At 35.1% G+C, this 15538-nt stretch overlaps 1 protein-coding gene across 1 annotated transcript; it reads right to left on the reverse strand.

The window, feature by feature from the left end:
* Positions 1-4079: 4079 nt before the first annotated feature.
* LOC132565328 (nuclear receptor-binding protein-like) lies at positions 4080-15445 on the reverse strand. Its single transcript, XM_060229969.1, has 14 exons — positions 15301-15445; positions 13453-13575; positions 13118-13219; positions 12710-12799; positions 12234-12274; positions 10866-10960; positions 10449-10529; positions 10161-10213; positions 9558-9665; positions 9140-9272; positions 8686-8794; positions 8242-8292; positions 7625-7931; positions 4080-6896 (listed from the first exon to the last, which is right to left on the reverse strand). Exons 1-14 carry the CDS (start codon positions 15415-15417, stop codon positions 6792-6794), a joined length of 1515 nt encoding a protein of 504 aa, XP_060085952.1. The 5' UTR covers positions 15418-15445; the 3' UTR covers positions 4080-6791.
* Positions 15446-15538: the final 93 nt, after the last annotated feature.

The raw sequence follows: 15538 nt of genomic DNA on the forward strand, positions 1-15538 counted from the left end.
ATCCGTTATCATACCACAACTTTGTTAAAGATCAACATCATCATCATCATCATCAAGATCATCATCATCATCATCGTCAGTAAACAGACACCATCATCATTAACATCATCGTCCGTCGTTATACATTAACATTACAAAGTTCAAAAACATAAATCATCATCATCATCATCATCATCATCATCATCATCACAATCACTGTCGTCGTCTGTAAAAAGACATCATTCTCGTCATTATCATCGTCGTCATCTATTAATCATTACTTTGCCATCCATCAAAATATATATTTCCGCGTTCATCATCAATCATTATCATTATCACCACCAGACATTTATTTATCTATTTATTCATTTATTTATTTAACATGTTTTACGTCGACTATCACGACCTTTCGGTCTTTCAGCAAACGAACCAGACATCATTAAAAACATTGTCTTTATACTTAAAAATCATACTTCCTTGCAGTCATTATCATCATCTTGATTATCATCGTATTTAGACAATAGAGTATTCGAAGAAAACTTGTTATAAGTACATATATGCACGATGCATTATCGTCAGAATTATAGAAAGTGTTTGAAATAACTACAACGTATTGCTGTAAGCATGTGTGTTTTTCTTTTAGGGAGAGAGAGAGATAATAAAGATTCGCGGAAGATAAAAGAATGCTATCCAGGAGTTAGGAATTATAACAGATTATCAATATCAGCAGTATGTGTAGTTATAAATGACCGAGCTAATTAATGGCGGAGCCAAGGATTAGTATTGACATGAAATCTAAACGGATGGTGGTCTAATTCGATGTTTTGGATTTTGGATATGGGTAAGATGTTATAAGGACATAAAATCTGCAGTCTATTGGAACTGAGCTATTAAAGCAGGCGAATGAGTTAGGTCAAAGGGTATATAGAGCTCGGCGAAAGAAAAAAAATATCGGTACTGCTGGTAGCATTCCCCATGTTAAACTTAAATGGTTAATGAAAATACTACAGACAGTTGTTGAAGGCGCTAGTAGTAAACATGCGAGTAGGTATGTACACTGCTGGTCTACCGGATATAGCCATGAAGATTTTAACACATCTATCCGAAAGACTTTGGAAACATGTCCACACCATTCATCAGAGGACTCTATAACACTTTTTCTCGGGTACCTACTGGCAACAATTGTCATTGCTTCAGAACCCCGAGTTCTTAGGAATTCCCATTTGGCAGCTATGAAACTATGTCAATGTCATTTATACGAAGAGACGTCATCACTACTCATTCTTGACATCTGGTGTCCAAATACCACAAGGACGCTGTCTCCTTCATATAGGGTATAAGATTTATGATATATTTGACCCGTGTGACATTCAAGCTAGGTAAAGGTAATTTATATACAAACAAATCTTAGCCGACCATCCCGACAGGACTTACTGGTAACCATTTAACAAGGCTCTGGTCATATGAAAGCAGAGATTATTAAAACGTTCACTGTATTTGACCGCCGTGACCAAAAACGTAAGTAATACTATTTTTCATGAGAAAACCAATCCAAGATCCAAGACACCTACTTGCCAAATATGATGAGCCTAGATCTCCTAATATATACTAAACAAAAAAGAAAGGTAGCACTACTTTATTCTGTGATTAATTAATTAACCCCTTCATAAATCCTTACCAATCATGTACGAATAAAGTAATTGATCAATTCTGATAAAACTGCAGTCATGGTTCATTATAAAACTTCGCGTTCAGTTGATTTTATTCGACTGTAAAGGACGTTGGGGTCAATTTCAAAGGTAACACCATTAGTAACGGGTATGGCCACCGTTTGCGAAGTAAACAGCAGTGCAGCGTCGTCGCATGAAACTCGTAAACCGGCGGATAATTCGAGGAGAGATGTTGTTCCATTCAGCGATCAAGGCTTGGGCCAGCTCCGGCAAGTTTGACGGCTGATTTTGACGTTCTCTCACGCGTCGCCCAAGAACGTCCCAGACATGCTCAATCGGTGACAAATCAGGTGATTTAGATGGCCAATCTAACACCTGTGCGTTATTCTGCTGCAAGAAAGTTCTGCTGACGCGACTGGTGTGCGCTGGTGCGTTATCCTGTTGAAAAATGGCGCCAACGCTATGGCGTCTTAAGAATGGCAGAACCACTGGTCTTAAAATTTCGTCCCAATATCGAATGCCGGTTAAATTGCCATTTTAACACAACAAGCCTGGTACGAGTCCCCCCACAAATACCACTCCAAACCATTACACTTCCGCCGCCAAAGCGGTCCCGTTCTGCGACGCAGCAGATCGCAAAACGCTCCCCTCGTCGCCTCCACACTCTGCACCTTCCGTCACCGTGTTGCAGACAAAACCTGGACTCATCTGAAAACAGAACATTGTTCCATTGTCGTAAGGCCCAACGACGGTGTACACGGGTCCAGTTACACCGATTATTACGGTGACGTCGCAACAAATTGGGTCCAGTGTAGGGACGCCGCGCTTTCAATTGGTAGGCCCTCAACCTGTTGCGGACTGTTTGGGGAGACACACGACGCCCAAATAATGTCCTTGTAGTCTCTACTGCGATTACGAATCGATTGCGCAAGTGTATCAATCGTATACGACGGTCATCCCTGGCGGTCGTTTTACGGGGTCGGCCGCTTCGGGGACGATAGGATGTTGACCCAGTTTGGTTTAAACGACTTACCAACTGGCAAGTTGTCTTAACACTGCAACCAAAATGCCGTGCAACTCGACGGCGAGACTCCCCAGCCTGGATCATGCCTACAGCCCTTTCTCTCTGTACTTGTGACAGCCAGGGCATAATGATAAGTTGATAGATAGCAAGATTAGGTGATTTCAAAGTCCTAAGGATCTAGGGAACAGTTGTCAGTTTGAATGTTTATGAAATTCAAGCGAAGATACAAGTTAGTCGCAGAAAACTTCGTGCAGCTCTTTCGCTAATACAGCCTTTCACGCTTGAATGATTTTGGTAACCCCCTTGGATTTTGTAATGTAAAACATTACCATTTTCTAATATTGCACAAACGTCATTTTGTTTTCACTCATTTACAGGTATTCGCCAAGGAAACATGTTAACCTTTCTTTTTTTTGTTGAGTATATATATATATGTATACATATATATGAACCATATGACAGTGAAATTAAATCAAGGCTGTTAACATAAGGAAACTTCATGGCAATCCATCCCTGGTATCTTCTGACCAAATATTAGGACCCAATTGCTGACAATCTTCGAGAAGTTGTCAAAAGTAAAACAACGAACTAAAGTTTCATCACTACCATTAGATCACGTACTATTATATCACTGGCATTTCGAGAGTCGTGAGCTAAATACGGATTCTGAACAGATTGCTGATGATACCGTCTGTTGTGTGCTGGTACCAGAAGTTAGCCAAAGTAAGCACTATGACGTAAGATGTGACGTAATCAGTGTTACTTATTGTCCTTGCTAGATCTGATGAAGTGATGACCACCAAGTATTTGCTCTATATATTTACCTAAGTAAATTTCCGTATTCAAAATTTTACAGAAGTAAAAGAGGGCCAATAACTCCCGTGGGATACATCGGGCCTTTTCAGATTGAACACCCTGGAGTACAACAAGCTGACTGCAGTATTTTAGGAGTAACTGAGAATGCCCGTTTCTGATTCAATCAGAATGTGGTTTTAAGAAATCTGTCATCTTTGGCGTTATCAAAAACTGTAGAATAATCTAATGGAGCAACATCAAGTTGAGTTTTGTTTTCTGAATCATGTACGACAGAACTCGTGGCAAGTTTTAGCCTTGAGCCTATTGGTAGTTGAGAAGAAATTTCAACTAAAACATACCCATGGAACCTGAACCCAAATTTGACAAAATCATATCCAAGAGTGGCTGACCCAGTCCGGACCCAATATAAAAGGGGAGGGGTGTAAATGTGGACTTGATCAAGGTGTGACACCTTAGTGTGACTGATATATGTAGCAGTACCAACATAATAGAGGAGAGAAACACTGAAAGCAGAAAGTGAAAGACTTTTCCTAATCTCTCCCAACTTGCATTCGTTCAAAATTAGAGAAATGAGATAAAAATACATACACTGCACTTTACATTTTTTATTCAAATGAAACAACATAACAGTATCCTTGACAACTTCATTGTACAGCAGGCTCCAGTTCATCAGTTGTGCCATCAGGATTAAGTATTGCAGTCATGATAACTGGGACCAATATTTTAATAATAAGAAAAAAATAAGATTAAAACAAGATACTGTTTTCAATCTATTAAATGTTTTCATATCTCAGAAAGCTTAATATTAATTATCTGTAATTGATTATATAAACCTTGGGACAATTTTCAGGTATCTTGTAAGAAACCCCCAACAGGTTTCAATAAAAATTTTATTGCATAAGGAGGAATTCATGAAATACCTGTATGTAGGCAAACAGTGACTTTCTCAAATCTTCATGAATTTCCACAAATATTCTCAAAGTTTACTTGATTAACAATGTTTCATTATAACAATTCTATTCTGATCTTCACAAAATATCTCTTAACTCCAGTCTAGAGTCATATCCTCAAAAATCAACACTTTAAAACCCTCACAGAGAGGATCCTACAGTGGTTCATGACGAACATACATATGTACATCTGAAAAATCATGGCATGATATTAAACAAAAATTGCAAGGCATCACAAGAAACTAGATCAAGATATATATATTTCAAGTCCGTCTGATGATCCAAATCACAGTAGTTGAAACTACATGTATATAATACATGTTTCAGTTTCCCAGGTTTTAATATGAAGCATTTTATTTGTCCTAAAAAAAAGCATTTCTTTAATTAATAAGAATGTCGTAGGTGTTTATTTTTTTAAATGTTTTAAACAATTTACACACTTATATTCACAATAAGTTCAATCATCTTGACACAGCTGACTCAACAAAACAAAATCCAAGTACTGTAAATGTATTTTAGCGGTAACCTTAGTTTATGCTTTTCATGCCGAATATATTGTGCTAAAATTAAAATGTAATTGTGCTAATTGTAGTTTCTGTGTGTTGATGATATTGAATATTTGTCAACACTCCCAATTTACCAAAATAAAGTAATCATGTGCTAAAATTTGAATATGCCAAACGAAGCACATTTACAGTAACACACCATAGTCAACCTTTAAAACTTCTGTGATTTGTACATCAACATGTTTTTATTCCATTCATTGCATTCACACTTCATTCCAACAGAATTCCTTTAAAACACAGCACTGTACATAAACCACTTACATCAACCAATCATTGATAACATCTGCTCTCTGGTATACCTAACAAGACAATGATGGTAATATCTGAATTACTTATTACCTGACCAGAGACACTTGGCTTTGGAAAGTCATTAAAAACAGATAATTGTACCCCAACATATCAGACTATTTACAGCTGGATGAAAGATCTAACTGTTATTATTGTGTATGTTTCATAGGAAATTGAGTCATCATATTGCATTTTAGTTAACAGAGTACCAAAGCCTTTCACCAAATTTTACTACTGACTAAGAGTGTTATTAAACAACTCAATACACCATGTTGTAATCTTAGTGAAATCCTTTCATGTTCAAAAATAATAATGGCTCTTTTATGGACTTTTTAACATTTAAACTGTTGAAAAGTAGTGAATTTGTTAATAAGGAAGTTCACAGTTAAAATTTATATCATGTACAACCTTCACAAAATGCTCCAATACAACTGTTGTAATTTCAGCTGAATAAAACAAAAAAAAAAACCTTTTATCATCGATACAAATACACAAATATATCCAAAAAAGGTTGTGATTATGATCAAGTTTTCGGACCCTTTTATTAACATGAATATGAAAACATTCCCCTTTTTTTTAACCATCAAAACCATTCCTAGCCAACAACACTGATATTCTGGTGACATGCTAACTACATGATGGAGACTTATCACAAAAGCAGCTCCAGATATTTCCTCTGTAAGAGACTTTGTAGTATAGCACTTGATTAGCATGCATGAATATCAAACGAAGAAACTTGCATCAAAATTTCTGTTACTTGTTTATCTTTTCTTTGTTATTAAATTTAAGTGAGGTATTTCTGGAATCACTGACTTAGATTGTTCTATGCTTGAATAAGGGATGTTCAAAAGTAATTAAATACTGAGTATTGCCAAAGAAATGCCACTTGGCACAAACTAAAATATTCACTGATCACCAATCTATAGCAAATCACTGATCTAAAAAGGTCATCAATAAACTTGTAATTCCCCATCAAATGTTGGTAATGAAAGGCACACATTAACCATTTAAACAATGGATGCCACTGAAGTCTCAAAGGTTGTCTCAAACTATAACCGTGAACCTCAGGGAACTTTCATGAGTCATCTCAAAATGTTTCTAGTACAAACAAGGGAACAACATTTCATGTCTCTTCCAATGTTTTTCAACTGAAAACATGGACATTGCATTATGTTGAACAGGGATTTTCTCAGCACCATTTCATAACACACATATTGTTTATCATGGGGGCTAGTTTCAGCATGTATTACATGTAACTACACCATATCACAGTCTATGTTCCCATGTTTTCTCCATCTCAAAAACTCAATCCCAATATGGATGCCACCAGTGCAGAGAGGGATGTCTCTAAACACAAACTGAGACAATGTGGTTGTCATAGGGATTTTCTCAGCACTATTTTGCATTTAAATCAGGCATTAATATCAGAATTTTTGTAAGCAAGTGTACAGAAAAAGCTTGTGGAGAAAGTAAAAATTTGGATCAGAGTTCCGTAGAATCAGGCTGAGGCAAGAATACCATTTGAAGAGCTTGAACCATTGGTCAAGGGCATACAGGACTGGAAGTGAGGGGCTATCAAGTCAGCAATCTTCTCACGGTCACTCTGTAAAAATATAAAATTACTAACATTATCTTCTTAAAACAAATCAATCTCTGTAAAAAGAGCATGTGAAACTATTATTAGGCCCAAAACAGGACTCCAGTTGTAGATTTACTCATTAATCATTCTGAAACTTGTTATTTTCTCCAAATCAATTTTCTAGCATCAATATTTATGAAAGCTGAGCAGTAAACATACCTATATTCAAAATCAATATAGAAACACAGTAAAAATAAATAAATTTGTATGTACTTTTGAAACTGTATCAAGTAATATAACATTTAAAACCTTTGTAACTATTTTGCAGATTATATATTTAATGAAAGGACATTCTTTATCAATCAAAGACTGATATGTTATCTTTTGTTATATTGATGTATTTAAAATATCAATTTGAGAGTGATTTTTCACACAAATGCAGATTACATTCAATCTTGCAGCTTTGTATTCAGATGTCATTGTTTTAAATCATTTACTGTGACCTACAGTATGTATATAAAATTAATGTCTTGTGCAAAATTCCAGTCTAAAATTAGGGTAATTTTCAAAGATACAAATGAGTTGTCAGTTTGGTTCATAGATAGGAAATGTGTTCAGATTAATTTTGTGGCAAATTTTGACAATGTGTTTAGACGTGTATTAACTAGTAAGATTTTACTTCTGGAATCAGTATTCTATAGACCCAATACAGGAAAAAAGTCATGAAATAATTGAAACTAATCTCAACATACCTCATTTATGAAACCATATTGCACAAGTTCTTGGGCCAAAAGTTGGGAGTTGTCTTCCGACGTTACTTCAGCTTGTAATTTGCGATTAATTTTATCGTCCATTTTTAGAATAAGTGTCAACAGGAAGTTTGAACTGTCATCCACTTTTTTCATTTCACATTTCATGTTCATCACAAGTCTCTGTTCTATATCCATACGTTCGGTGTCTTCCAATTTCTCTGATTCTGTGACCTCTGGAGTCTTGGCTCGTGGTCGTGATGGTCGAGGTCGTTTGAGGTTGAAGGCAGTCAAAGGATATATACCATTTCTGTGATCAAAGAATTTTGAAGAAAGCCCTGATTAAGTATTTCAAAGTTTCTTGAAATAATCAGTTTATTAGAAAAGTTAAAGTTATGCAAATATTTTATCTATCATGTTGCTAAGGAGCTGCATCTGAAAGAAAGTATTACATGCTGGAACTAACAGAAATCCTGTAAAGAATACTGGGTGATGAAGTTCTACAATGTTTTCTTTTATAATTGTGATTCTAATTTCCAAAGCTATATGGGGTTGACAAAATCAGTTTTCCTCATGATAACAAAATGATTTAGTTTGATAATTATTGATAGTAAACTTACCGTACATCTTCTAGAAATTTCTCCGTCTCCAGAGGAGGACACTGGGATAACCTGCATGCAAGTGAACACACAGTCAAAAACCCAACAAAGTTTTACTGATATCTATATTTCCATGAATGAAAGAAAAAATAAACAACACACATTCCTAAATTTTTACCCATTAGAAAGCAAAAAAATCTATTGGGGAATGGAACCCTTCAATCATTAGACACTGACACAACTTTATTAACACAGGTATCTAGGGAATTTTGACTGTCTCAAACTTTTGGTGGAAGACTTTTTGACAGTTAAGTCTGAAATGTGTTTGATACTATGAAATGAATTACCAGTATTTGCCATTCACTATTTAAGCTAATGAACATCAATAAGGCCGACAGTATGACCTTTCAAACACCTTTATACCCAAGCCATTTTTACAACAAGAAATATCAGGGCAACTCTTACTTATAATAGATTGGTTCTCGTCCATCACTATGTCGGATTTCCGCTATCACTCGATTTGGCTCCAGCTTCTTTATATTTGATTCATCTGACAAATTTTCAGGGAGAATGGCTAAAACAAAAAAAATTTCATATCAATCTTATGGAAGAATGAAAACTTTACAGGCAAGTATTATCAGCATTGCTGCTTCATTAAACTCTGATTATTGAACAATTACATAATGTCCCTGAAGCAATAATGCCTATGGGAAATGGTATTGTGAAGGTTATACACTTCTGAAAAATAAATCTATCCTAATCAATGACAACTGAGAGTTTAATAAAATTCTCGACATTCAGTTACCAGATATCTTACCTATAAATTGACATGTGATGGACTTTAAATGAATATTATCTACCAATATTTTGCTATCATTAATTTTCAATATTCTGATACCTGAAAACTTTCAGTACTCACAAAGACTGTTCACAAAGACGTGTGCCGCAAGGAGTTGGAGTGAGTGCACTTCAAAGAGAACTGCATGGAACAATAGCTCCCGGGCTGATGGGCGTAAACTACCATCTTTTTGTATACACTTGGAAATGAAGTCCTACAAAAAAAATCAAAACTTGTGCACTTTTGTCAAAGGTCTTATTTTCATTTTTTTCAATCAGTTATAAGGCATAAAATTGATGACAAAAAAATATCTGTCTACCTTAAATACAAGTTATAAGAGAATTCCATAGAAATGAAACAAACCAAATTTCAAGTATTTAACAAATCACTTTATCTCTAGAATTTGTCTACTGATTCTTCACTTTTGCAAATATATTTCCAATTGTTAATGATTAAAACAGAAAAAACAACTGATTTCTTCAAACAGAAGTGGCCTTACCCTCTGTTGGGCATTATCAAGAGACTCCAGTGTGCTCTTAACACTATCTTCACTAATATGGTTACCACCACCATCGCCTCCATTACCTTGGATTCCTAGAGCAGCAATCTACAAAAATGTTAGCCATAACTTCGTTTAGTTCTTAACAAAAAAAAATACATATATATACAACCAGTCCTAGGAAGCATTAATCATGTACCAAATTAATGAAATCAAGTAAATTATATACAACTCTTCTCAACTACAAACACAATGGATGGTGTATTCTTTGCCACAGTGAGGCTCTTAAGAGTGGTGTCTTTAAAAAACGTCTGTTTTATTTGGGGTTTTACTTTTGGCATCTGAATAACTTCTATTTCAAAGAAGTTCAATTTGTGTAAGACATCATTGCACAATAAAACTCTTATTCTAGCAGGATAATTTATATGAAAAAGTCTAGAATTGAAATGTTTCTAAGACTTCCTCAGAAATCATATAAGTCAATTTATAGTGCATTTACACAACAACATTCATCATACCAGAGCTTGAGAAAGAAATGCCATTAAATATTCTACTTAGGTAAAAAATCAGAAAATGTCAGTTTACAAACCACCATCATCTCACCTCTAGAGCACACATTCCAAATGAATAAATGTCAATAGGTGTTCCAAAGTTTTCTGAAAGGAAATAAGATGTCTATCTATGACTTCAGTTGTAAAATAAAAACGATCAAAATGACTTTATAAGAAAAACCTATAGTGAGGTCTTTATAAACAGGATTTAAAAAATTTTTCTCACTGTAAACTAATTTACTTTACTACAATTTTTGTAAAATATTTGGTCTGGTGAAAATCTAGTTTGACTAAACAATGAGAATGACTGTTTATTGTTGTACAATGTATCATGGTTTACCTCCATACTCTGGAGCCACACAATGCATGTTGCGGATATCTTTTCTGTAAGTCTTCACGTGGTGCATAGCATCAGGAGCCACTTAAACATTCAAACACAATTAAATTTCAACTCCAACATGACTGTAGTTTTTTATTTGTAAAGAAAAAGTCTTTCATACTGTTTTTCATGTAGTTAACACAAAAAACACAACACTGAATTTAGTTTGATATCACCTAGAACAAGGCCCCTAAAAATATTTTCAAATCAAAATTTTACTCTACTTTAGAAACAGAGATGTATAATGTCACAAACACTCAAGGTAAAGAATAGAAGGTAAAGCTGTAACAGTGTTAGCACCAGCATATCTACATTGTATGTTCTGAGACTACCAATACAATATCAGATCAATAAGTTGCTAATAAATCAAACTCTTACCTGAGCCAATCTTGATGAGGCCATTATGCTGTATGAAAATGGTATCACATGTGAGGTTACCATGGATAACAGGTGGTGTACAGGAATGTAAGTAACTGTAATAAGACACAAATACAACAGAAATAATCTTGTTAATAAAGGAAGATATCCTGAGCTAGTACATGTGATGCAAATAAAAACGGTGGATAACATTAACTGCCATCCCAAGCTAAGGCTTCTAACCACCTTCCGATTAAAAGAAATTGGACTGAAAAAAGTAATTTTCCTTAAAAAACTCTTCCACTAATGAGCAGTACTTAATAGATTCTATCATATATGGGTATTGGGTTTATCTTTGAAATATGAGATAATCTGACCCCTTTTGGCCCCACCAGCCCCTAGGGCCAGTCAGGATCAATAAGTGTGTATCATTAAATAATTATCTTATAGTAATAATTTTAACCAAGGTTCAACTATTTCCAATAAGAAATAAACAAATTATGCTCCAAATTTTCTTATATAAACTGTAATAAACTTTATACCCTCCCCGCGGGGAAATGTGAGAACTTGGGGTCATGAAATTTACAATTTTGGTAAAGCACCTTAAGACACTTCCATCTATGAGGAGAATTTGGTTCTACCTTATCCGTGTATTGAAAGGAAGATTTTGGAAATTTCAGTCAATTTGCCCCTCTTTTTGGCCCCTCCCAGCCCATCAGCCGTTACGGGATCAGCCAGGGTCAATATGTGCACATCATCTAATAGTCATCATGAAGTAACAATTCCAACCAAGTTAAAACTATTTCCAATAGAAAATAAACAAATCATGCTCAAAAATGTTATTTGCCTATATAAACTACAGTAAACTTTACCCCCTCTCCAGGGGGAAATATGGGACCCTGGAGACAGGAAATTTACAACTTTGGTAAAGCATCGTAAGGCCTTTCCATCCACGAAGAGTATTCAAATCTACTGTACTTGAGTATTTAGATTAGGATTCTTGAAGTTTCAATCAATTTGACCCTTTTCAGCCCTGCCCCTCAGGCCCGTTGGGGGTGGGAACCATATAATTTACAATTTCCTGCACCTCTGGCCGTGGAAGGTTTTTTGTACAATTTCAGTGAAATCAGCTCATGGGTTTTTTAAAATGTTAAAAAGTTTACTCTGGACAAAAGACCATCCCAATAGGTCATTATGAGACTTTTAGTTGACCCACAACGGACCTGCATTATCCCTGATCTTACCACATAAAAATAACTAACATCAATATCTTAAAATCAACAACAATGAAAACAAATCTTTTTAAGTGATTTTTATTTCTTGTATCAAATGCGTCTTTTTGAAAACACTTCTTTTAAAATTCTACCATGAAAGGGTTCAAGTACCTACCTTAACGCAGACAGGATTTGTGTACACCATCTCTTCCAAGCCTGCAAAAATCACAGTTTTTGCCCTTAAATGACCATCAATGCAACGATGTAAAATCTTTTCCAATATTAAGTAATGGGGACACAACATTTAGGTCAGAAGTGAACTTATGGAAATACAACATTTTGGTCAAATTTGACAATACAAAATAACACATACAAAGTTGTTCTTTCACAAGAAATAAGACCACAGCCTCATTAAATGGGAGGTTAAAGCACGCAGGGGTCAGATATCTAAGGTCTGATTTCATGATACTTTATGTTTCCATGTACAAAAACACATATCAGTTTAATGGATTTCAATTTGACATTAATTTATTTTTGATAAATCAATAATTTGTAGTTTCCTTTTACTTTCATATTTGGTAAGTGAACAGAGACTGTACCATATCAGAATTTTTACAAAAGACTGACTGAAGCCTTAAAATGAAACTCTACCTTTAACTGGAATGTTTTGTTGTTCTTCTTTGTCTTCTTTAGGAACTGTTTTAAAGATCCTGATGACATGTACTCTGTTATAAATATCACCTGTCATGAAAATGGCATAATCAGTAAAGTTTGGCAGTAGTTTCAGAATTTATGCATAAATATAGCAGAACTAGATTATACTATAACTACCGAACAAAAAAAGCTGACCTATCCTAGAAGCCCTTTTACAAAATTGCTGACATTATTTTTATGTTTTATGTTCTTTAATTTGTAATGTTGCAAGAATCTGTACCTTTATCAGTTAACAAGTTTGTTAAATGCATGAAGTATAGCACTGCAAACAGTACAAATTTATAAATTTGTGATCACATAAAGAAATGAAAGTGTGCCATTACTTATGCCCTTATTAATACTTACTCTAGGCTTCCCATCTTTATTGTCTGTCCAGTACTTGTGGAATTTTACAATATTTGGATGGTCCAACTGTATGAGATTGTCAAACACTTGTCCAATCTTCTCCTGTAATACAATTTCAATTTTAATATGACATTTACAAACAGATGTAGTTAACAGAACATTGATATCTTACAACTTACTTTTACTGGAGTACTGAATGTGATTTTTGAACTCTTATAGCCCTTGATTTTTTTTTCATTTGAAGAATATTAAATCATGTTACGAAACATTATTTTCATCAATACATTACTGTATACAGCCCTCATCTATTCTTGTGATGATGAGTTATAAGTTACCTCCTGGGCTTTGAGATTCCTGTTTTCCGAGAACTGAACTTCATTCCACACGACCTCCACTCCTTCTTCTGTGTCCATGGCAAGGAAAGCATTATCAATGCTTGGGACATCCCGTTGTTCAACCTGAAAAAATTCATTAAAATATTGAGTATGCAGCTGATATATGGACAAAAAAAAATTGGCAGAATGAAATAAAAAATGAAAAGTATCGTCTGGGCATCAATTCCAAATCGATATGTATTTTGGAACTGTCATTTTGTCGACAGACGTATCAAATGCACTATTGACCAGCCTGACTTTACACCCTGATAATTTTGGTTGCTGTAACATGTCATGCTTCCAGAAAGAATAAAAAATATTGATTTAAACTAAGGATACCAGTACATCAGTACGAGACGTCTGTACCAAGTTTTTTATGAGTACCTGTCCATCACATGTTTGTGACTGAAACAGATCATCTAGAACTGTCATTTGCAACAATATACAGGAAGAACTTTCGTAATTGCTTCTGAAGCCTTCCGTTGTCTGTTATATCAATACTTTGATGACGATCAATAAGAATGGGTGCGCCTTAAATTCCGCTGTCTTATAGGTGGATCAAATAGAAAAATTGCTTAAAACCAGCCCTTCAGCATATACTCAGATGTGGTTTATAGCCCGGAAAATACAGTTCATGTCCCTGACCGTATCCCACATCTCTCACAGATGCAGGGACAAAGGCTGGGATGGAGAGGAAAACTATAATCCCACAGGTTTCACCAAAGTAAAAGAAAGATTCTATGGAAATAGATTTCTACTCCATTGGATATAAACACCAGCTCTTTTGATCAGGAGAAGACATCTTTGCCCGTGCTGTGGGGGATACCCAAGGCATGCATAATATTCATATGTGCTGAACTGAGAGTTGGAAATTTGTATGTCCAACTGATGGTAACACAGACATTACTGATAACGTAGTATTTTGGCCCATTTCAAAATTATTATGATGAACACAATCTTTCTAATATAAACCATTGGTTAACACTAAATCATTAACATTTATACTGACACCAGCCTTCTACTGCTCGATACTGTCCAGTACTACCAGGAGCAGCCAAATGCTGTTCAGCCAGGCTATTCTGGACTATGCCAAGCTAGTATTAGTATAACTAATAATGGCAAAGCAATCAAACTTATAAGTTGAAGTGGAGAGGGGAAAAATACACTTGAATGATTTAGAAATAACAAACAATGAGGTCTCAAAAAAATGAGCGTGGCAAATAAACTTGTTTTGGTTTGAAATGAACCCAAGACTTCTGAGTATGTTGCTGGAATCATTGTTTAATTCACCGCATCCATGGTGGGTGTGTTTCTACCACTTTAATGTACAGGTCCATTCTGTCTCTAAAGTGAATGAGCTTAGTCAATGGAAATGTAAATGTCAATTACATCATGATCAATGTAAAAACAACATTAAGACAGAAATTTTCAGACTAGTCTACTTTGGGAGGGAATTAATTCAAATATTATTATTTCATTTATTATTGTTTCATCGTAATACTCATGCTCCTATTGGAAAGTCTATCCCTTAAATAATACTAAAAAAAAAACCAAAATCTCCAAGTAACTGAGGCAAAATACTCGCGTATGGCGGACGTCATCAATTTGCGTTACATTAACTGTTGAAGATAGTTTGAGTAAAGTACATTAGCGAAGGGTGATTAGTAAAGAATCAAAACTAATACATTCTATAAAACTATAAGAAATAAATCTGTCTATTATTGACTTGCATTCAGATCCTAAGTCATTACACAGTTGCATGAGTTATTTCCCTTACATTGCCAGTGCCAAGAAGAAAACCATACAAACCTCTTCTCGTCGTTTTTGCCATCGGCCACACGGACTCTCTTCTAAAACCTCACTTTCATCCTCAGATTCATCAGCACTGTCTGATTTAGCAGGGTTTTCTTGGTCAACCTCTGCCATATTTGACAACTGTCGGGCACTTCCTCAACTGCAAGAAATTTGTGGCTAAGCAGAACGGGCTTGAAGTGGAAAGCGATTGGCTAAAATACAAAGATTTTCTCCTATTTGTCTTAGTCTTGAA

The sequence above is a fragment of the Ylistrum balloti genome, unplaced genomic scaffold, assembly GCF_031769215.1.
Source record: "Ylistrum balloti isolate Yb309-2 unplaced genomic scaffold, AGI_CSIRO_Ybal_v1 Utg369716, whole genome shotgun sequence".
Classification (NCBI taxonomy): Eukaryota; Metazoa; Mollusca; class Bivalvia; order Pectinida; family Pectinidae; genus Ylistrum; species Ylistrum balloti.